Source organism: Homalodisca vitripennis, chromosome 8, assembly GCF_021130785.1.
Source record: "Homalodisca vitripennis isolate AUS2020 chromosome 8, UT_GWSS_2.1, whole genome shotgun sequence".
Lineage (NCBI taxonomy): Eukaryota > Metazoa > Arthropoda > Insecta > Hemiptera > Cicadellidae > Homalodisca > Homalodisca vitripennis.
Window position 1 is genome coordinate 92,688,210 of NC_060214.1, and position 25,402 is coordinate 92,713,611.

Consider the following 25,402-nt stretch of genomic DNA (forward strand, 5'->3'; position numbering starts at 1 on the left):
CCAAAACAAGTCGTAACCATTCACTAAGTAAGATCGAAAAAATGTACTATTTGAAATTTTGTACAAATTCCCAATTTGATATTCTTCCTAATAAATTTCACACGGATAATTAAATACCCATTGCATGACCACGAAAAACAACTATAACACTTTTGGTTTGGATCATATTTCTCAACTACTAGGCAAGAAATATACAATACACATTGTGTGTGGCGTCTTTAACACAGATTGGTCTATAAATTGAACAATTCAATGTCATAACCCGGTGTTCTATAACAACTGGAAAACATCACACTAATATCGAGCGATTGTGATTATCGAAATAGATGTAAAAATATGTCACGTATAAGGTTACATGGAACGTGCCCTGCGTCGTATCCAGCCTGTGGCGTTCACACGAGTTGAAACGTTTAAATCCTGGTCAAATAGTTGTCACACAAATAAATATTTAATACTTACTTCAAATGGCTCAAATATTTGAATTATAACGCGATTTCAAACATTCAACCGACACACAAATTTCCGTATGTATCAATCTGACAATCGCCTTTTAAACATCAAGTCAGATTTAAAATACGAACCACCACAATGATGTCTTGCTGAACACTTTCCTCAGCATTATCATACAATCCGACAAACTTTAATAGATTTAGTATTACTAAGACGTGACGTAGATTACTAATCAAAATAGAGAAATACCCCTTAAAGGTCCAAACGTTTAGAACACATCTTGTGAGTTTTGTATACAAATCTATTGTGAATAGGTATTGTATATTGAATTTTACTTCAGTACACAAATAATGTGATTAAAGAACCTATAATATATGTATACAATAAAGAATAAACACATTGAAAAGCAGAAGATCTAGGACAAAATTTAATTTAAATTTGTTTGTAAAGATAAATTTTAAATGTGTGTGTGAGGAAAAGGTAGGTGTTAAAGCGCTGCATGCACAGATATATCTGGCTACCTTCGCACTTCATCCCCTGGTGCAGAACTCCGTAGAGAAGAGAGCCGCAGTGGTCACAGAAAGTAGGGCTGGCGTATGTATGCACCTTGAACCTGTGTTTGGTCCTGGTGCTCTGTGGACAGCAACTTGTTATCAGTACTTTATAAGTAAATAGCTGTAAGAGGATGTTTATCGTTAAGACTAACATTTCGTCCCCTGGTGCAGAACTCCGTAGAGAAGAGAGCCGCAGTGGTCACAGAAAGTAGGGCTGGCGTATGTATGCACCTTGAACCTGTGTTTGGTCCTGGTGCTCTGTGGACAGCAACTTGTCATCAGTAATTGATAAGGAAATAGCTGTAAGAGGATGTTTATCGTTAAGACTAACATTTCGTCCCCTGGTGCAGAACTCCGTAGAGAAGAGAGCCGCAATGGTCACAGAAAGTAGGGCTGGTGGATGTAAACACCTGTCCAGGGCTGGTGCTCTGTGGACAACTTATTATCAGTAATGAATAAGGTGTTTATCAGCTGCAAGAGGCTTTTTAACGTTAAGACAAACATTTCGTCCTCTGGAGCAGAACCCCGTAGAGAAAAGAAAAGAAGTGGTCACAGAAAGTAGGACTGGTGGATGTAAGCACCGAAAACCTGTGTTTGGTTCTGGAGCTATAAGGACAAGAACTTACTCTCAGTTATGGGCTAGGAAACAGCTGAAAGAAGTTGGTTAGGTAAGTTAATACGTCTAAAGTTTTGTTCTAGTGCTCTGCATCACCTTATAGAAGCAAAGAAATAGAGCTTTGTAACTCAATCTCTGGGGTGTGGCTCGATAGGGAGTAGGAGTCAAAGTGTCAACATGTCAACATCACACAGTCTCTCCCCATTGTGTGCCGAGAAACATTTAGAACCTCTATCCTACGGGGAGTGGGGTAAGTGTATCGGACACATGCATCTTCATCCTTTGTGGCATCGTATTTTATTCAGCGTTAACGAACAGTAAAAACAAATGAATTACTTTAAATTTAATTTAAATCTTTAAAACACTGTAAGGTTTGCAATTTTAAAATGAAGCGATTTGTTTGCAATTATTTTTCCACAATTTATCCTAAATCATAATTCGATGGAGATACCACCTACAAACGTCAATATAAACGAGAAGACTGTGCCGATTGGCAGGACTGTAGAACTGGGAACGCAATCGCAGATCCGTCACGTAGTATGAATTTATAATTTCACATATTGTCTACATATCGAATTCACCTCTTTCATTAGTGCTGTGATATATAACTACGACTGTAATATATTATAACTACGACTGATTTAACTATATACAAAATAACGCCTATACTAAAAAACAAACGAGAAACTACATTTTGAATCATACGCGTGACAGTTTTGGAAGTACTATACTTGTCTCTCCTCCGGAGGGATGGATTTTAGTCTCGTACAATGTACTTCTGGCGGACACAGTTTTACTGATTGAGCGAAAAACGGAAGGGAAACGTAGGCGGAATGGAAGACCCGCAAAGAGCTTACAGCCATAATCCGTGTAATCCTGGTTTTGTGCACTGCCGAACCCAGGTGGGGTATACACCGCGCGTAAATATTACGTGTAAGATCAACCATTACGTGTTGCAAATGGTCTCTATATTCAAAAAAAGAAATCTATGATAAGAGGATGTTTCGATAGACTCGTGCGAGTCTAGGAAACCGTACCACTAGTGCGAATCGAAGTTATTTCCAACTACTCACATTTCTTGGTGAAACCGGTTTTCAGTCATGTTGGATTTTTTTAACGTGCTTAATGTCATTTTCAATTATGCAAAAGTCAAGTGATTCCCGAAAAATATGATCGTTCTAATAGTAATACTTCAAATTCGTTCGGTGGTTAGCAGCTGTTTTAAAGAATCAAGATAACGTTTATTGTCTTTAGAATCACTACATACAAGTGTAAAATGAAACAGTGCAAACAATGGTTGAAAGACGCCACCAGAACACATGCAAATGATGTTTCTTCAGCTGGCTAGGTTATGGACTGTTATCATCAATCTATATATATATATATATATAAATAAATGCGAATGTTTGTTTGTATGTTCCGTTATAACTCTGGAACCGATGCACGAAACATCGTGAAATTTTGTACAGTGATTCTACACGTTCCTGGAAGTAACATAGGCATACATACTAGAGTAAATTTGGTCCAATTTAAATAGTTTATTTAATTAATTTTTTAATTATAAATCGTTGTTGATGTTAAAGTGTTTTATATTGGATCCGACAGACTGCGCTACGACACATAATACAAGGCGAACTGATACTTAACAGCTGTTAATACTTTCAGCTGAAGTTCATCAAAGAGGCAGAAACATTTGTTTACATTTAAAATTTAAAAAATTTTTATTGTAAAGTGCTTGATCATGCAGGTTGCATAGAAGACGTCATTGCCTAATTTTAAATTCAGATTGCACCAATGATCAATAATAATATATAAAAATGAATGTTTGTGTGTTTGTCCTTTATAGACTCAGAAACTATTGGACCGATCACTATGAAAATTTGTATTTATTTGCATTTTTCAATGTAGAAGATTTATATGCAATGCCCATTGATGTAACTCACCACCAGGCTGTACTGCAAGATATAAAAGTTATCAAAGCGCCTGCACATTATAAACTGCAATTACGACACAGTTACGTATATTAAATAGCCAAACACTATTTGAAGGCAAAGAAATATACGGGCAAAGCTTAAGAGACGCGTGCGAAGCCGCGGGAAACAGCTAGTAGTCTTATATTTAAAGAACTTATGAATGTAAGTCCTACGCGGGATTGTGTCCGGCGGAACAGTGCCTCGAGACGTTGACAATTTCACACTAATGGAATACAACAGGAAATTCAAAGACATTTTGAGCAATACAGGATTTTCCACATACATTCCAGTTGTAGGATTAATAGACTAACTGAGCTGACGACGATCATTTTTACATAAGTCGGACGGGTAGGTTATTTAAAATCCACTCAAAGAGCACAATTCAGTTCTAAAAACCCAAAATATAAACTTTTCGGACATTGCATAATTTATTTGAACCATTCTCGTATAGCAATATAAAACATGTAAATATTAGTTCATTTCCATAATTACCAGACTGATACTAAATAGATTTAGGTACTCTCCTCTCAAAATTCTCGTATAGCTAAGAAGGTTCAGTTCCCAAATATTTGGACATTTAAAAATTATTATGCCGTTAACGCATGCGCAGATTTTATTTTACCACTTTCTTGCCACTAGCACGTGGATACGCACTAGCATTCGACATATATTATATATGTCACTTACACATTGCCAGCCAAAAGTGAGTCACATCATTTCAGTCGCATATGTTTGTAATCAACCTAAATAGCCAATGAAATATTTTTTACTGAACAATAACGCCTGCTTATTTCTCTGAAGAACTGACTCAAAAACTGAGTTACACAAAGGACCGAGCCATATCTCACATTTTTTAAGAGTAATTAATTTTACAATGATTATTTTTGGCATTTCTAATCGTATAATCTGGAAGGGATAAAAGCACGAGCAACATTGTACAGTACAAAATTGTAGAGTACAGGAGTAGACCAATGCGATTTATTAAAAACATTTAGTACTTTTCATAATTGTGACTTATCAGATGACACTCCACTCCAAAAGATGCGTCCAACCATAAGATTTACAAGTTAGAAATACAGTCGATTTGCAACGTCTGGGCAGAGCAAGTATTTTCATTTCAGACCGGCATCATAACGGATAGGGATGATTGTGAGTCAGAAGACGCTTGGGGAAATATATCCCTCAGCCATATCTCACGTTCTGGCGTATATTACGTCAAGTTATATATCAGTCCTGATATCCACAGGGTTTACCCTTTTATCGTTGATCTCAGCCTCCGCCCTTGAGAGTGACGCGAGAAATATTGTACGGCTAGGAGACACCCCGGCTAACTGCACGCGCTTGACTGTATGTATTGGTAATTTTTGTTCACAACACACATTATAGTTCAGCTATCGAAGTTTTCATCGCACTTTTATGGAAGGTGTAAATTTTGAGAGATGTTTCTATGAAGGACTTTCTTGCCATATTGCATGAATATTACCTGCCGTCTTGGTATATTTCCCCATAATTTCTGACAAAATGTGCATTTATTAATAATATTTACCAATAAAAATAATTTCCTAATCTTGTACGAGAAAATTTATTTTCTAATTGTGAGATTTAATTTTTTTCACAACTGACACACGAGTATCACTTTTATATACAATCTCGAGACATTGTTTTTATTAAACTCTACTCCATTGGAAATTCATTTATGCCATTTTATGGGTGTAATTTTTCTTATCAATAATATGTGTAATATTATTAACAAATTTGAAAAAGATATATTTAATAGTGTATAAATTTGAATTCTTAGCTTTCGAAAATATAATCGTGAAGTGTAACCCACGTTAAAAATTTTATATTCTTCGCCTTTCTATAGTTATTTGCATAAATTACCTAAAATTCTTACAGAGGTTATAAATAAGATATTCAGTTCGACCAGGCCTACAGAATTACAATGGATCACTTTATTCAATTCCTGTCATAACTCACAGTACTTTTCTTCTTCAAGGAGAGTGTAAATTTGACCTTTAAGGGCAATGATTAATAGGAGAAGTTCCTAAGTGCTTGTAATGAAATAATTGGAAGTGTTTGCAGACCTGATAATGGGCGGAAAGAACGAGCCACCGTGGCGTGCTCACTTAATTAACAATTACCTCCACAAAATTACTTTCCACTGTTCTTGTACAAACAATGTTTTCACTTCGTCATGAGGCAGCATCAAAGTTGTTCGCCACAATTCTCAACATCGAAGCTCCTCGCTGTTTACCCTTTGTGGGTGGGGGGTGAGGGTGGAGAAGGGACCGAGTTGGTTTCTGCCTAAGGGTTATACACTGCGAGAGATCGACTCTTTCTGTTTGCCAAACGATCTGGAGGGACTTTTATGACTTGCCTTTCCACTTACGCGATTTGCACATACAGTAGTTCGTTGCTTCTCTACACTCAGTCTATTTTAAGGAAAATCCGAAAATGTAGTTGTGCATGGAACTTCGGTAGAAAGTTCTGCACCAATAATAAAAAGTGAAATCCTTATTTCCGATCAGTTGTATCGTACATTTATCAAATAGCTCGTTATTATTTCCACCATGGAAGAGTTCGCGTACCAAAAACTCACCATTCATACCTGCGCAAATATTCACAGTCAGTTAAGACGCGGTATCAATTAAGAATTTCAAATTTCAGCTTGATCGATTGATATCCATTCCAATAAGAAACGTGAATTTACTGATTAGAACAAGATTTTAATCCGAAAATAACTTTAAGACGTTAAGACGAGGCTAATCACATGTGTATACTTTACAAGCAAGCAGCAGCGAACAACCGACATCGTTCACGCAGATTTGAAACAGCACAGGGCTGAGTACTGATCCCTGAGGGATACCGTACTTTAACTTCCTGCAGAATAATATTGGACTTAATATTTGAACTGACTGCGTTCTGTTGGTATCATTAGCTCAATCGATCTAATGATACTCCCAGAAGACAATGAAATTCGTTTATGGTTCATACTTTTGTAACCAACGCATTCTAAAACGTTTGAGATCACTATGAATAAAGTGGGTGCACTTTCTTCACTAACTTGTATAAAAATGGCGTTTGTTGATAATGTTTAAAGTCAAATAACAAAAAAAAACCAGTATAGTTATAAAACACGCACAAGATACCAAATATTTAGTAATCATTAAAGGGTCTCACAAACTTCTGTGGGTGATAGTAAGCATAATTTCAGACAAAAATATTTTATAAACATTGGTCGAGAAATGCTTCGATAAGCCACTAGCCGCCATTTTGTATATGATATAACAAAAATTAATTTCTTTATAACTAGTAAAGATAAAAATACCAAACTCCGCACATATGTAGTAATATGTAATATAGTTGCATTAAAATGGCGTTTGTTGATAATGTTTAAAGTCAAATAACAACAAAAACCAGCATAGTTATAAAACACGCACAAGATACAAAATATTTAGTAATTGTTCAATTCCAACGGTAACTATTGCAACGAAATCCGCCAACGCATAAGTGACCACGATCACTTTATAGGCACGCTTGCACAAGCCGGGAGCAACATATAGCTGATATGTCTCAACTGTAACATGTTTGTTGCCCCCAGCTTGTGTAAGCGTATCATTAAAGTGGTCGTGCACGCTTATGCGTTGACGGATTTTGTTGAGAAAAGTACCATTGGAATTGTTATAACAATTTCAAAATAGTTACCATCTTGTATTTTATTTTATAAATGATGCAAAACAGCTGATACCTCATACGTGTAAAGTGATAAAATCTTTGTTACTTTGTTTGTTTCCCAAATGAAAATGTGCTATTACTATTACACAAACTCATTTGACAAAACAACATTACGAAGTAAATAGTTTGTTATGAAAACAATCTAGGAATAGTCTTTATTCTCGATTCGCTCTCTCAACACTTATGTTACCTATTATATATTTGTTTCAGACTAAAGAAATCTAGTTTTTAAACGAAATACCAAATTCTTAACTTAACAAAATTCATCAATTTTATTGTCAAATTAGGTTTAAAGATGAATTAAAGCTGTTTGGAGTAAAAACGTTTCCTAAACAGGCATCATTAAGATACAAACAATTGTATTTAATACATGTAAAATAAAGCGCGGTTCCACTGGAATATAGTAAGTTATAAATTGTTATTAATATTGTTATTGTTATTAACATGGATGTTAATAAACATATGAAGCTCATCTCCACCATAGGCTATATACTCCTAGAACAAGAAACGCTCACATATATAATTATGCTATGGAGACTATGAACAATACATCGATACATTATATTGAACCACACAAGATTTAAACTACTGTTACTATTGCTACCCACAGCTTAACTGGAAATATGCGAAATAATATAAGTAGTTATTTCACTAGCGACCTTCGATTTCAGTACGATTTCAGTACGCCTTCACACGGGTTCAACATATTTTTAATTTGTTATAATTTTACAATCAATAATTAACAATAATGGATTTTTATCTTCGAGATTCTGATATTGATCAAAATATTCCCATAAAAACTCAAAATAACATACTTAACTGGCTAACAATAACCAATCGCCATAACGAGCAATCATATGATGTTATGAAATTAGATCAATTTATTATCATTTATCTAACATTAGACTATTATTACTACTAATAACTACAAAATATCTACACACAATATTTACAGCAGTTTGTACGTTGGACAGTACAAATAGGTTATTCTTGGAAGTTACCTGTGAAAGGGCAACATTTTATAGTTGTCCATTTGAAAAACACTGAAAACACTGAACGCTTAAATCTAATCCTCTAACATGGTGTAGTATTGCGGGCATAATATAATTTGGCCTAATCTTTACTATCTTAATGCGTTGATATGGATATTTTATTGATCTATTGATAATAAAATGTGAAGTTAAAAAGAGAAAAATACTTATTGTGGGTTATTCTTTGGTGATAGATATATACCACCGAGAACTTTTTGAGTGCTTTTGAAATGTACAATTAATTTTTTGTAAGTCGTAAGGTTTAGTCATTATTAACAATGAAAGTACTAAAAAATAGTTTTTAAGCATTTTACAAACTTTTTTACTTTCTACGGTTAAAATATTGATTGATCATACCTAGGAAACTACCCTAGTTCATAACGAAGCCAGCAGTGGATCCCGTATCAAATCCGTCAAGTAGGCTAGTTTAGAAATTATAGATGCACATACAGGCCAACAAAGAAAGCGACTTTGTATTTATACTTTGTATTAATTCTTCTACAGCTAAAACAGGCCAACACCATTTAAACACTATTCTTGACAAATAAGTAAGATGTTTATCGTCCCGATATTCTATACAAAATAATTGGCCAATTATTGTTGTACAACACAAAATATGTACTTGACTTCGGATTGCATTTCTTTGTGTTTGGTACATAAAAGAAAATAAAATTAAAACATACTTAACTTTGCATAGTTTAAAAAATAACACCCACAGATTGTTTCTCCTAATTTAAATAATTTCTTAAAAAGGGATTTTTACGATTCGCCAACCCCAACGCTCCATGAACAGAGAAAAGAACCGAGCCAAAGTTTCTTCGGACAATATTCAAGACACAGAAAGGATTAAAACTTACAGTGTGCCCACAAAGTCAAATCACACGTTTAAATAACTTTATTTATAAAAGTATGTACAGTACAAGAACGAGGTTAACATATGATTAAAGAGTACTTTAAACAGTCTTATGTTAGTATGTCTGAGCTCGAGAAGTGTACACTGTTTCGTCCTGCAGATGTCCTGGCGAACTTTGATTTCGTCCCATGTATTGATCAGGATTTCTAGGGATCAGAATTTATTCGCTTTAATCATAGCTCTGATTCGTTACTTCAAGTTTCAATATTTAGAATACATTCAATACAAACTTAACATTTAATACAGCTTCATTTACAGCTCCATTAATATAATTCTAAAGAGATATGGCCAAGTAAGCTTGGTGAGCAACCTTCCAACTACCTCGACCTATTCAACTTCTAGGTAATTCCTTGTTTAAAAAAATATCACAAATCAAATTTTGCCATAGTAGCGTGGCGTGATAAAAAATTAGATTTCCATTTTTAATTTGTGGAAGACCACAGTGTTATAGCATATCAGAACGCAGCAAACCAAAATACCAAGCTTTTAGGTGATTCGCGCTGATGTTACAAAAATCGTTAACCGCACATTACTGGATGCAAAAAAATATAGTAAGTTAACTGAAACTAAAACACTGTATAAACAGCGGTTTTAACTTAGATCTGTTTCGTAGACCTGCGACCAATAATAAAGTAGTTATGAACAATTAAAAGTGTGGCATGACCTTGTGGACACACTGCATTTTGAACTAGTGTATAATGGACAAAACCACACAACATGAGTAAATCATAAGGGCACAAACACTCTGTATGAAGTAAGTATATAAGTATGATAAACATTATACTTACATCTGAGTCCGGCCCCTTGTCTGCACCGGGACACGTGAAAGAGACGAACTCATGACACCTCTTGTGGACCACAAAACTGCACACTGTAAACAGAAAACGTATTAGAGCGTATAAGTACGTATAAGTAAATCACAAGAAATAAACAAATAATGCAAGAACAATTTCATGATTAAAACATCAGAGCGTATTGGGAAAATTAATAGTATACCATTAACTATACGAAATAAACTTTTACCCATTACTAATCACAGGTAAAATACTCGTACGTGAAACAATCACACCGTTGCAAGTTAAAATAATGCATTATAATTTAATTTAATGAGTCGGTTAGTTTCGGTTAAGCACTATTATCGACGATTATACCAATAATTAAACCGATAATTATTTTCTGTTAAAGAACACTTAACATCATAGTATGTTTACTTTTGGAGACAAAAGATACACAGTTATAGATACAATTGACAATATTGTTAATTATTTGGACTCCGGAGAAGCTGTTTTCATCTCACTAAACACCTGTATTTTTTTTATTTTTTTTTTTTTATTTTTTTTTATTTTTTTTTTTTGCTAATATATAGGGAAGCTTTAAAATATTTTCCACCAATGCGTCAGAGTACAGTATTAGAGTATTTGAATTCAATCCGAGCGACCGCGACCTTCATCGTAGCGCAGTGCTAACGTGTCAGCTCTCTCACCGAGAGGTGACGGGTTCGATTACCAAGGAGGGCAAAACAAATTTGCGAGTAGGTTTGGCCTGTTTTCCCTTCAAAACGATTAGTATAGTCAATTACCATATAACAAGATATACATCTTCACATAAATATTGTCATGTACATTAAACGGAATATGATTATTATAAGTTACTTTCATGTGTCAACTCGATCGATAGTCATCAAAAATTACCTAAAGAAGGTTTTAAAAATGCTTAACAACGAGGATTTATATTTCAAAAATTTAATAACCAACAAAAATCAAGTTACGCGTTAATAAGTGTACATAAAAGTTACCCCGATCAACCGTGTACACAACATTTAGTTATTATTTACTTTTTCCCTCATCCACATATGCTTACAACAAGTAATTAAAGCACTTAAATACAAAATCTGAATATAAACTCGGTTAACCACCGAACAAGTTTGGCAATATTACATTTCCTCCCATCCAATAATTCGTGGAATCCCACAATACACAGAAATGAGTTAAAGGAATGCTGTTTTACAATACTGCGCAATTATGGAAACGTATTCATTATATAGGTAAACCAGGCATTACATTTAGAATAAAGAATTTTCCCACATTCAAACGATCGTTTATCATACATCACGTTATTATCAGTTCAATGAAATTAACAGTGCTCTCTTAAAGCGTGTACGGACACGTTTAAAAATACCCGATTGGCCAAGAAAACTCTAAAATTCCAAGCATTGGCTAAAACAGATTTGTATCTTATCCGCCCGTTTTTGTACCACCACAGTTAAGCCAAAACTGTATAAACAGCAGTTCTAACTTAGATCTGTTCCATACATCTGCGACCAATAATAAAGTATTTTTATTTAAAGGACTAAATAAATTAAGTGAGGGGGGAGGAAGTGTTTACATTACCATCGTTAAAATTCTAGCGAAGCGAGAGTTTTGTCAATACCGTATCTTCTTTCTCAGTTTTTCGGATTAAGCGGCTGGTATCATACCTAAGATCTAATTTTTCCGGTTAAAAAATAGTAAAATTGCTAACACAATTAAATTCTTTAAATAGTTCGATCCCCCGGTGGAGAGCCATATTCATTGAAAACATGTTGAACCGGAGCTGCCTATAATACATATCTGACTATACAAGTGCGCTGACGAAGACGGAGCTTCACTGTGATTGGCTGAGGCTTAACTAATTAATGACCATTATAGCCAGCAGCGATCATTCGGAATTGTTTTACACAAGCTGCTAGCTTTTTAAAAATATGATGCTATCAAATGTAATGAAGTTATTTTCTTTCTTGACCTTATTTCCAAGGTTTGCCTTACTACCCTTTCATAACATCGTGTTAGCGTGTGAAAAAAATACTCCGATATCAGTTACATTTTTCTATTTTATAGGGCCATCGAAATGGAAATGTAATTATATGAAAATACAAAAAAGCGAAACTATGAAAACCTGTAAACAGTGGTGTTTTTAGCGTATTAACACAGTTGATATATGTCGTGAGACACCGCGGCGAGGCGCCAAGAACTACTGAGGGTGTAACAAATGAGGACGAGTTTATGGTCTCAGAAGACCAAGGATCCCACCAGGATCTACAACTTTGATTACATTTGCAATATGCATTGGCCGGGACCGAGCTCCGAGCTCAGCTCTGATTCCCACAATGAGACCTTCAGTTAAACCCAATTAAATTCTTGTTTCTCACGTCGTGAACCGCATCTTGTACTAAGGTGGCAATGATATAAATACCAATCCCAAGACAGTAACTCACAATTAAATCTTAACGCTTTTACAATAAATAACTTCCTGACTTTTTTCCTTTAGCACCGGGAAGGAAAAACTTACACTTAGGATTATTTTTGTTCTTAACTAAACATAATAAGAACTCAATATGGTAACTAAAGGTCACTTGCGAAAAAGGTCAATATTTTACATACAAAGGGGTTTGAAATATTTAAATATAATAAATTCCACAAACCAATAGGTAAGCCGCTGTCAAAACGAGCTGTTTCAAAATTTATCACGGCTTCCTGGGGACTAAATATTACGTTAATGTGTATAATAGGAAACTTTTAAAACCAATTCAAGTGACAGAATCATGGGAGTGAAAATGATTTTTTTATATGAGTGGTTTACCACTTTACATACGGTGACGAAAACCCCCAATGCCGTGGTTTCACTGATTAAAATAGGATTTCCACTCGCTGAAAGCAGATTATTAATTGCTTCCTGGTTTAGAAAAACTATAAAAAAGAGAAAGAATACATATTTGGATCGAAAATATATAGGTGAAATATTTGACTTAAATAAATAAAACAATTTATCGATATTTTCAGGTCAGCAAAATGATTTTTGTTTAATATTTAATACAATTAATTCTTGCTTTAAGAAAATAAAATTAAACTATTTCTCTCGCTTGACAGTAAAATAATTACTGCAAGGAGTGGCTATGACTAAGAGGAATACCTGCAAGTTTCTTGAAATGATAAATCTTAATCCTATATATATATATATATATATATATATATATATATATATATACAACTCAGTTGTATGTACTATTTCGTGGCAGTTTTAAACCCCTAAAATATATCACACTCGGCTAACACTGTAAAAGTCTGATACCTACGTTTAGTGTCTTGATTAACTTGGGTTTATGGTAATATTAAATCTGCCCGTCATGTCGATTTTTATAGATATCGTGGAGGATCCAGGTAATTTTAAACTACCCTGTACGAAGAAAAATCTCGATTAATTTATCTCATAGTAACATAGCCACTGTTAGCCATAGTTGAACTGCAATATGAATAGTCTCTGGCGAACTTAAAGGATTTTTGGCCTATATCCTCTAGGGCGAGCGAATCTATCAGTGGTATCTCACGTTTATTAGAAAATTTTAGACAGCAAAGCAATTGTACAGAAGTGTTTTATTTCATCAGCTGATCTGTACACCCTATCCATACAACTTTAGTATCTGTGAATTTTTATTTTATTGAAAGTAAAAGGCAACTGACAACCTAAATAAAATAACTGTTACACAGAGTGATTTATCCACAACTTCTATAATGGGGCCACGGAAAGCCATCCAGTTCCGTGGTTCACGATGAAATAGTTACACCTCCTACATATTGGATTAACGCTGAAAGACGTCCCGAGAAACCATCGAACTGCCGAGAGCTCGCCCCCCCCCCCCCCCGAATGAGAGCTACCTGAGCACTTAGGTGATTGAATATTTACACAAGCGGAGTTCAGCCCGACGGTAACACCAGAGAGAGAGACGTCTCCGTTTTTGTTTCATTGTCTCTATTATTAAATATCAAGCCGAGTAGACAATGGCGCGTGACACTTTTTCCAAAATGTTGTCCAACGTCAGTGTTTATAATGTTGGAAGGAGAATTAAGGAATTCTCAAGTGGATAGTGCTTATGTTAGCACGAGAGAAAGTGGAATAGTGAAATCTGAACAGTACACTTCTTTCAGTTAAGACGAATAAGGAACGTCCTATGTTTAAAGTGGAAGTAATTCTAAAACTGTACAATTTTGCTTTAAGTTTCTCGTACATTTAATCCTCCTACATTTTATAAGATCATCTCATATGTTTTGAAAAATATTAGTAACGTTTATGAATTTCATGAGGCGCCAGGGACTTTTGACCTCGGATGAACGATGCGGTATTTTGATTTTGAAACAACAAATTGTAATGTTTACCAAACATTTAATTTTTGCTCTCGATTATTTCATTATTTAAACAAGTTACTATAAGAAATACATTTTTGAGCATATAGTTGAGATTTTAATAGCATTTTTTTATTTACTAGTGAAATTTAACCTGAGTACATAGGGAGGAACATCTATTAAAGGTACCAGTGCATATGAAGGGATGTTGGGCCCTTGAAAGGTAGTAAAACGTGGAGGAGAGAGCAGAGTGGCAGACGCTAAGTGCCGCAGAATGTTTCAGCTAGTGTAGTTATAAAATGATACATGCTCTGTATATATATATATTGTGTATATACTCGTATAACGGTGAAAAATCTGTGCTTTCACGAATAATTCTTGAATATTTTTAACAGAAACAGTATTCAAGAAGATTTTTTTTATTAAACTTTTACAAAACATTTTATATGCTAGTTTTTAATTTCGTTTTAAAACTGAAGTTCATTATTGAATAATTAATATAAATCGATCATTAAAAATCAATTTAAGAAATAATAATGAATAAAATATAATGAATTAATTATTAATTATAATGTTTTCTATGTTTTCTATGTTTTCTAAAAATGGATACAATATCTATCACTCAGCAGCATGGCTAATAAGCATGGCTGCGTTACATGCAAACATAAAATTCAGGTTTTGGTGAAATAATAGAAGTTAGTAGATGAGTACCCTCTTTAAGTGCTGACTCAAGCAAACGGCAAGATGTATTTGTACATCAATTGCAAACTTTATTTGTTTATAGAACAAATTTATCGGCCAATGTATATTAATAAGAAATACATGAAGTGTATGAAAAAGGTACTAGATATTGACTTATTTTCACCTTAAAAAGTCCGAAATAGCTTTAACTTATTCTAACTTTGATTGGGAACATACTGTTTCAATTATTGTGAGCAAGGAAATGATAAGGTAAATTGCAAAGTTATCTTCAAGACATGAAAAAATTACAGTATAAAATGAACCCTACTGAATATATTTCAACATCTTGACGTTCGGATAATTTTTTTCTGGCATTAAAAATGATCAGACTATTGAGCAAACCTATAAGAAAGGAATGAATGTTGGGAGAGGTCCTTTGAAACGTGGTGTATATGTGGATATAAATAAATACACACCATGAATATAAATGGATCTGGAAGCTATCTAAAGCCAGATATTAGTAAAACCATATAACATTATGTTATAAAGTGTGAGTTAAAGTATGGATACACTCTGCTTAGTTTTTTACGGATAAAGATGAGGGATGGAATTTGAGACACCTTTATAGGAAATAGAAGTGATCGTATTGGGGAAATGGTTCGCTTTTGTTTCCTAAAGAGATCTCCTGAGTTTCATTTTCCTATCTTTGTCCATTGACGGTTGGGCAGGATCCATTCATGCTTTTAACTTAATTAATGTTAATGAGCTGCCATTTTGTACTGGGTTGTGATAGAAAGCTCTGGTTTCCACTGTTCTTCTTTTTTTAGAACCTTTTAAATAACGTGTCACTTATTGGGTTCTTTACATTAAAAAATATTGTGTCAACCACACCCCCCCTTCCTAAATCCCATTTTGGGGAAATAGGTACAGTTGTAACAGTGATTAAAAAGTTCACTTCTATTTCCTAGAATTGTGTCTCGAGTTCCATCCAACCATCTTTATCCATCAAAAACCATACGCGAATTGAAATGATTAAGGAAACAGATAAATTCTGAAATGGTGAAAAAGTAAAAAAATTAAAATTTGTCTCAATGCTCTATTGATCCTTTGCTGCTGTTTCAAAGTATTGTTATTTCGATGAAGAACTGTAAAATTATATGAATTATGAACCGGAAAAGATGTCAACCTGCAAAAGCCAAAAATCAATTTTTTACCAACTATTTCCGGAAATTTATACTAATTTGAAATTTTAGAAAATGTCTATTACATTAATAAAGGCAAGTACCAATATCGTTGTAAATGGCAAATGAATAAAACGTTGACACATATATGTGAGCATTGTGTAAGATATACAGAATAATTATAATAGTAAAACTTACTTAGTATTTAATGGGTGTAAAAAAGGCAGTATTAAATCTGTTGAATGGAACCATCACGTATTGAAAATAAATGATCAGATATTGAATTATATGAACAAATGCCTTTTAAAATTGCTCAAAAGAAGTTTTTATCGAATAATATAAATAAAATAAGTCGCTTATTACAAATGTTGATAGTTAAATTAAATTAACTAGCAATAATATTTTGCTTGCCAAGCGAGTAGCAATGCAAAAAAATTAATTGCAGATTAATTTGGAATAAAAACATTTTATAGTTTCAGAAGATATCGAAGTCATGGTGTTATTAAGGGCAGTGGCGGATGTAAACTGTAAATATATTTTGTAAAACCATCTAGAGTCAATGTTCAAAAATATTTTGACCGAAGAGTTTAGAATAAATTCAACGAAAATGTAAATACGTATTATTTTTTACATGCTTTCACCGGTTGTAATAACACTTCTGCGTTTTTCCATAAAGGGGAAATTTGTTGCCAGAAATTCAAGAATCAAGAAACAAAATGATGTAGACGACACAGCATAAGTATCTAAAAATATTAATAAGTATTCCAATAAAGTATTTCATGCGTGTGTAGCATGAATTTGGGATTTATATGCAGATTTAACAAAAACTAAACATCTGAATACGTTTAGGTTCAATTCTTTCATAACAGCAACTGCAATAAATACAATACAAAATTAATGAAGGTGTTCTTTTGTCATCAATACCTTTTACATCTGATGCAGCATTGGACACTTAAAAATAGTGCTCCAGCAAATCCAGATATGGTTATGAAATTACGTAGTTATTGAAAATTAGGATGGAAGTATTCAAATAACATGTACATCCCAATAACAACGAATCAATTACTTGTTCCGAATGGTCCGTTGCAAATGTAATTTTGTATATGTAAAAAGAGTTGTAGAGCTGAGTGAGGATGCTAGAAAAGTGGCTTACATTGTAGTGCAGCCTATAATAAAAGTAAATTAAGTCAAAAAAAGTATTTATGTATACGAAAATGTAAAATGTGTATATACATTGCAGCTGCCGCTACGATCTCCCTCTTCACGTTTTACTACCTGTTCATCCCTACTGCCCTGCCCCTGTATCAAATACTGGTATCTTTATTTGGCTCAGTTAAAATTATCTTTCCTTAGTTATAGTTATAATTATCCTTAGTTCATCTATATCTTTTTAGGTGAAATTCCATATATAAATAAAAAGTGTTATTTAAAACAAAATTATGCAGGCAAAAATGAATTTTTTATAATAATTTTAACGATGAGAAAATCACAAAAAACGCTTTGGTAAACACATTTAAATTTATAGTTTTAAAATAAAATCCACGTCTACCATATAAATTCATCCACTGTAATTGTAATCCGAGGTTTTTCATGTTTCGAACGCTCCAGGCACTCCACTATTCAGTGAAATACGAGTATATGTGTTTAATGGGAAACCGTTTGTAGATTTCAAAAACAATTAGCGTAATAGATAAAACTGCAATTTAAATATCAGAACTTTCAATAACATTTTATAAACTCAAATTTCCCATCATGATTACAGCTTCAAATATTTTACTGAACAAAAAAGGAGGAGTCGCATTGTTGATATGGTAAACAGTTTTTTATTTCTGTTATTTTGTTTGTTCCGTACATCTTTAGCTTTACAATAAAACCAAAATTATTAAATTTGAAGAGTACAAGTTTCTCTTACAAACTGGGTTTTAAAACAAGCTGAGTATTTTTAAATGTGCAATAAATTATACACAGTTTTAAATATAAAACAATTTTAAATATTATTCTTAAGAAACTGTTATTCAAGATTCTAAAACCCTCCTGTCAAGAATTACCGCACACACGAGCAGACGGAATGACAGAAAGATAGACTGTCTTTGACCTGTTGATCCCAATATCAATAAGTTTCTTCCTTGGAACAAGTAATGTCAATGTATCTAGTTTTAAGTTTCTATAACCTTTGTCACGAATTATCGCACAGACGAGTAGAAAGAATGACAGATAGACTGTCTTTGACCTGTTGATTCAAATATCAATATGTTTCTTCCTTAGTCCAAGTAGTGTCAATGTATCTAATTTCCAGTTTCTAGAACCCTTATGTCACGAATTACCGCACAGACGAGCAGACGGAATGACAGATAGACTGTCTTTGACCTGTTGATTCAAATATCAATATGTTTCTTCCTTAGTCCAAGTAGTGTCAATGTATCTACTTTCCAGTTTCTAGAACCCTTATGTCACGAATTATCCCACAGACGAGCAGACGGAATGACAGATAGACCGTCTTTGACCTGTTGATTCAAATATTAATATGTTTCTTCCTTAGACCAAGTAGTGTCAATGTATCTACTTTCCAGTTTCTAGAACCCTTATGTCACGAATTACCGCACAGACGAGCAGACGGAATGACAGATAGACTGTCTTTGACCTGTTGATTCAAATATCAATATGTTTCTTCCTTAGTCCAAGTAGTGTCAATGTATCTACTTTCCAGTTTCTAGAACCCTTATGTCACGAATTACCGCACAGACGAGCAGACGGAATGACAGATAGACCGTCTTTGACCTGTTGATTCAAATATTAATATGTTTCTTCCTTAGACCAAGTAGTGTCAATGTATCTACTTTCCAGTTTCTAGAACCCTTATGTCACGAATTATCCCACAGACGAGCAGACGAAATGACAGATAGACCGTCTTTGACCTGTTGATTCAAATATTAATATGTTTCTTCCTTAGACCAAGTAGTGTCAATGTATCTACTTTCCAGTTTCTAGAACCCTTATGTCACGAATTATCGCACAGACGAGCAGACGGAATGACAGATAGACCGTCTTTGACCTGTTGATTCAAATATTAATATGTTTCTTCCTTAGACCAAGTAGTGTCAATGTATCTACTTTCCAGTTTCTAGAACCCCTCATGTCACGAATTATCGCACAGACGAGCAGACGGAATGACAGACAGACCGTCTTTGACCTGTTGATTCAAATATTAATATGTTTCTTCCTTAGACCAAGTAGTGTCAATGTATCTACTTTCCAGTTTCTAGAACCCCTTATATCACGAATTATCGCACAGACGAGCAGACGGAAGGACAGATAGACCGTCTTTGACCTGTTGATTCAAATACGAGTATTAATATGTTTCTTTCTTAGACCAAGTAGTGTCAATGTATCTACTTTCCTGTTTCTAGAACCCTTATCTCACGAATTATCGCACAGACGAGCAGACGGAATGACAGATAGACCGTCTTTGACCTGTTGATTCAAATATTAATATGTTTCTTCCTTAGACCAAGTAGTGTCAATGTATCTACTTTCCAGTTTCTAGAACCCTTATGTCACGAATTATCCCACAGACGAGCAGACGGAATGACAGATAGACCGTCTTTGACCTGTTGATTCAAATATTAATATGTTTCTTCCTTAGACCAAGTAGTGTCAATGTATCTACTTTCCAGTTTCTAGAACCCTTATGTCACGAATTATCCCACAGACGAGCAGACGGAATGACAGATAGACCGTCTTTGACCTCCCGATTCAAATATTAATATGTTTCTTCCTCAGACCAAAAACACAACAAAAATCCATATATTTTAATTTTTTTTGCGACTTGGAAATAATTATCATTCGTTTCTAGCAGTTTGGCCCAAAGTGGTAGTGTTTTAGTTTAGTATACTACTACCAGAAAACATTTTAACATTTACTGCCTTAACGTTACATTACTTCTTTCTTTTACTCTCTAACTCCTATACTTTAGTCCTTTAATCCGTTACCTTACTCTCAAACTCTGTTACTAGTACTTTATTCAGATAATTTACTACCTTACTCCTTTGCTATATTCTCATTCCATTAGTTTACTCTCTTACACTCATAAAAAATACTAAAATTTTGAAACAATCCACAAACTTGCCTGTAGTTTTGACTAAATGAACAATTTGTTGTGGTTGCTTAGCAACCACAGGTTAAACAAGGTTAGCAAAGTTGGAAGAACTTTAGCGCTCACAGCCCCAGGCGGTGATCTGGAACGTGTTAAATGTCAATTTTGTATATTAAAATCGCCACTCGACAGTTAGGCTTGTGCTTGGGTTCTTTCTTCGCACTAGGAAAGTGTGAATTCACTTGAATTTGTAGGGATTGAGCTAATGGCATTAATACATTATATAATGTATGATAGATTTAAGAAATTTCTATTACGAAATAATTCTGCTCATCCTACTTTATCACTGTCGGATTTGCAAAATTCGGAATGAGGAAAATTTTTATTTCAAAATGCCCGATAGTTCAGGCTTTTCTTCCAATCTTTGATAGCTCGAACTGCTATTGACCCCTTGAGCTACGAGTCATGAACTGTACTGTAAGAATTATACAAACCTGCCTTTTTTATCTGTCTCATTCGTGGCTGAACTTGAATTCCAGGTAAATAATGATTAATCTGCACCCTCATATGTAATTAAGATTAGTGTGTCTTGAGTATGAAATACGAGTATTCCTTACTCATAAAAGACCGGGACGAGATCAGAAGCCTTTAAACGGAAACCGGAAACAGAACACTGACCCCTGTCGAGGTAAATATCATAATTACATACGCAATGTGCTAAATTATGTCTAAAATAAATAAGTGTTTTGTTTTGTCTCTGTGTGCTCTACAGATAAAGTGATCTGGCTAGCGTGAAAAAGGCCACGAAATCTATTACCCTGTTCATTTTGATGTTTATTGCACGGTTCATAGCTCCACAACCGTCTAGGGTGCCTAGCAAACATACGGGGGTTACAGCAGCAGGTGCACAGCAAGTCGCGTGAGTGCGAACGTAGCGATGTCGGGGGGGGGGGGGGGTAAAGTAAACAGTCATTTAGAACTGTCTATACGTAATTAGTGAACGTTTACCGATCAATTGTGCTCAGTAACTGAATTAGCTCTGTGCTAATCAACACAACAGTTCGATTATCTGGTGCATCTCTAATGTACAATACACGATCTTGTATTATATAAAATTACGACAGTTAACGCCACGTAGCTTCTTAACTTGTGTGCAGCTCAATTAAAATAATTACATTAGAATGTACGTACTGTGTGTGCCAAATAAGGAAGTCTCGGGTTCGAGTCTTTCTAGAGACATTAGATTTTTTTTGTGAAATTATTTTTCAAAACTGCTTAACCATTTCAAGATGGAAAAATCATAAGAAATATAAAACATTTCAGTTTTACAATAAATCCGCTAATGTTTGTACTTTTAAAAATAAAATTTAATAATTTTACTGAAATATTTTTTTTACGTTACATTCTGTACACATCAGACGAAATTATTTATGTTTATCTATGTAGCTCTAAATCGTTCTACCGATATATTAGGTTGGTACAAGAGTTCTCACGGTTGTATGTTACTGTTATACATTCGTTGACGACCCTGGTGCAGGCTGACCCATCGTCATAGCTCGAGGGATTGCAAAGGAACTAGGCCTCAGTCATACATGGTTTTAACGTAATGGAATGGAGAAAAGACATAAATTGTCACATTTTGAAGTCTTTTTTAACTTCAGCGAAACTAAAACGACCGGATCGAATCATGACGTGCGTTGAAAATTGAATCCTGTGCGATAACCGGAGACGTTCCGAACAGTGGTTGGACGCTGATTAGCCTCCCAGGCACTCTCCAAAAGCGAAAATCCACCAAAGACTATGGCTAAAGTATGGTGATCTGCAACCGGCGTGATCCACTAAGATGTTTTTGAACCTGGCCAAACCCTATACAGGTAAAATGGTCAAGATTCCTATTCTGAAAAATCCAAGAACTGTACTGAAAATTGCTTAAGCAGCGACCGGCACTGGTCAACAGAAGTCCGATTCTGCTTATCGACAACGTTATAGAAATCACCGTCCGAAAATTAAACGAATTGAACTTCGGAATTCTGCCTCGCCCACCATACTCCCAGACCTTTCGCCAACCGACTGCCACCTTTTCAAGCACTTCAATAAATATCTCAAGGGTAGAACCTTCAATGAACGGGACCAGGCAAAAACGGGATTCGTCATCTTCATCGAATCCCGAGCACCAAATTTTTAAACTGACGGAATCGATCAGCTTGTAACACGTTGAAAAACTGTGTTGAATCTCTTAACGCTATTTTGAACTTTACCTATAAAAACCCTGAGAACGTTTGTACCAATATAATACTATTAGGACGCTTACTTTTAAACGAACTTGTTTATCTCATTTAAATTTCTCTGTAATTCGAATTATCTTTGAAGGTTACAGGTTGAACGAACATTGATGAAGGAAATTCAACAAAGTAATGAAGAAAATAAAGCTATAACGGTTGGTGAATTCAATTAATTTTTAAACTGATTAGAAATAAAAGAGGACAGAAGATCAATGTTTAATGAAATGTAATTCATTAGCCCTAAAGCTGCTATTGCTTTAAAACATCATACTAGAGACTTTATGTATTTAAGAATTATAATTCAAGTAAATGGAAATTAGGACCTTAGCCTTTGCCGATAATTATGTATTATTAATTCCGCTTCTATCTCGATTTTGGACAGTGAAAAAAATTAAATGAACGTTGGCATGTCTTGATGGCTTAATTTATTATAATTGTAACGACATCCAATATTAGTCTAAGCGATGTTAAAAATGAAGATATCGGCTGACAGTTTTGTCCCTCAGCCCATACAAATTGAAAGTCTGAGAATTTGAATATTTAGTTGGAAGTAATGTTATTAAGTTATAAAATACTCAGTCCTTGATAGCAAATTTTGGTTATAAACGTTTTAATTCGTTAATTCAGTCGTTTTGGCTCGATTCCGTAGAAACTAATTGTCACGTTCGTGACAGAATTTCTAAAAACTCTCTTTAATTACGTCGTTAAAATTAATCTCTACAACAAATTAAATAAAAATGTTACGTATATCTAAAACTGCTGTATAGTATTTACATAAAATATCTCAGGCAATTTCAATACGCCAGATGAGTAACGATTTATCATGCGTGCTGAAGTGAGTGAGTATTCACACATAAAAAAATAAATCAAAACACTTGAAAAAGTACACAACATAAAACTTTAGCAATACTTCGTATTTTTTTATATTTTGTTATCCTGCCAATATATACTCGTAATAGAGAGGTATCTTGCTAATAATGTTCACACAACCGTTCTAATCCTGCAGCTGAAGGCGGTCTGTGACTAGCTATCTGGTAACTACCGATCCATTACAGGTAATGGTAACAAGATGTAACTACTAATTTAATTAACTAAAGTCCAGCATCAGTATTGATTTATTTTTCAAAATTATATTACCATCACTCTATAACACTACAATCGGTTTTAATCTATCGACAAATACGATGAATGCAACATCGAATACTGTTAGAGAAAAGAAAATAAGATTAACAACTGAAACGCGACTTCTTTTAAAATCCATTAGACGAGATAAGTCTGGCACAATCCGGTCGGAATTGTATTTTACCCGGTACGACCCGGTTTAATTACGCCGACTGATGAAGGTGGTTGTACAGAGTAGTGGGATGGTCGTCGTGGAGGAGTGGTTGGGGGGGGGGGCAACTGTTGTATTGTAAGCAGAGCTGGTAATCAATACCACATTGTTCGAGACGGTCCTTGCTGAACGAGCGGGCTTACATTGTACATGCAGCTAAATCGTTTTTTTCCAATTGGAATCCGCTGCGTCATCTCCACGGGACGAATACAACTTATGAACGGGCAACAATGTGTTGAACATTTTTATACGCCTAAATATGTTAATTACCTTACCTTAGCGGGCGTTTGATGATTCTATCTCGCCTGTGCTAAATATTTCAAATTTAGTGCTATTATTCTCAGAAACTATACATGATGTTATAGTTCCTGTTATGTTCCTATTTAAATCACAACAATCGAAACTGAAAATGTTCTAAAATCCAAAACAAAACTCATTTTTACACTAAAAACGATTACTTGTAAAAATTGACAGTTCATATTAAAGATAAGTTATTAAGGAATCATTTGAAAAAAAACCATGCAGATATCTTCTGCGGTTACTGACAAAACAAAATGTATAAAACAACTCGAGTGCTGAAGTAAGGTTTTAAAACATTCCGTACAGCGCTTTACTTAGAGGTTTATAAAATAAAAACTACTCATAAGAATTAAATAATTTTGATCTTATTTTAAACCTAAAGATGCATGCTAAAAAAATACATACACATAAAAATTTAATTTCTGACCCCAACAATCATCCGACATCTGGATGAACATTTCTCAGTTTGAAATATTGATTAAACAGTCTTTGAGTCTAGTTGTAGTTTAAATAGTTTTTTTTTTAGTTTAGCCCAAAACAATGTTTTTTCCCAAAGTAATTCTTTAATATGTGGTAATAAACAGCATTCATTAAATATCCTTTCCGGCAATGTCGGAAGTTATGCACTTTTCGTGGGAAGGTGGCAAAGTGAAATGTTACATTGAAAGACGCACTAATAGGTTTTAAAGTTACTTCATTTAAATACGTTGTTATGGCTATTCTTTACTGGCTTTAATGGCTGACACGTTGTTAGATCATTTTCAACAACTGGAAAGCCATAATTTTAATAGGTAATAACGTTAAGCACACTACCATATGAATTTATGAGGCGTACACCTATACCTAAAAAAGAGATAAGCACACAAAATATTTGTTTATAGTCTGTTATTGACAATGGAAGATGTGAAAGGATTATAAGATATCGAAAATTTGCCATCGTTAGATGTTACAAAATTTACAACACCCGGTGTTCAAAGTTTCAGTAATTTTCTCTTTGTACGTTACTGTCCACCGATTCGTTTTCTTTTTCGGATGTTAAGTACTGTATCATCTTTCCCAAAATGTTGTACATTTTGTAACATATAACGGTGGCAAGCACATACA

At 34.2% G+C, this 25,402-nt stretch overlaps 1 protein-coding gene across 1 annotated transcript in view; it reads right to left on the bottom strand.

Moving 5' to 3' along the window:
- Positions 1–25,402, bottom strand: part of LOC124367744 (calcium-dependent protein kinase C-like) — a 456,141-nt gene that overhangs the window by 93,258 nt on the left and 337,481 nt on the right. Inside the window, 1 exon segment of the mRNA XM_046824826.1 lies at positions 10,061–10,143. Within this exon segment, the coding sequence (XP_046680782.1) occupies positions 10,061–10,143 (83 nt within the window).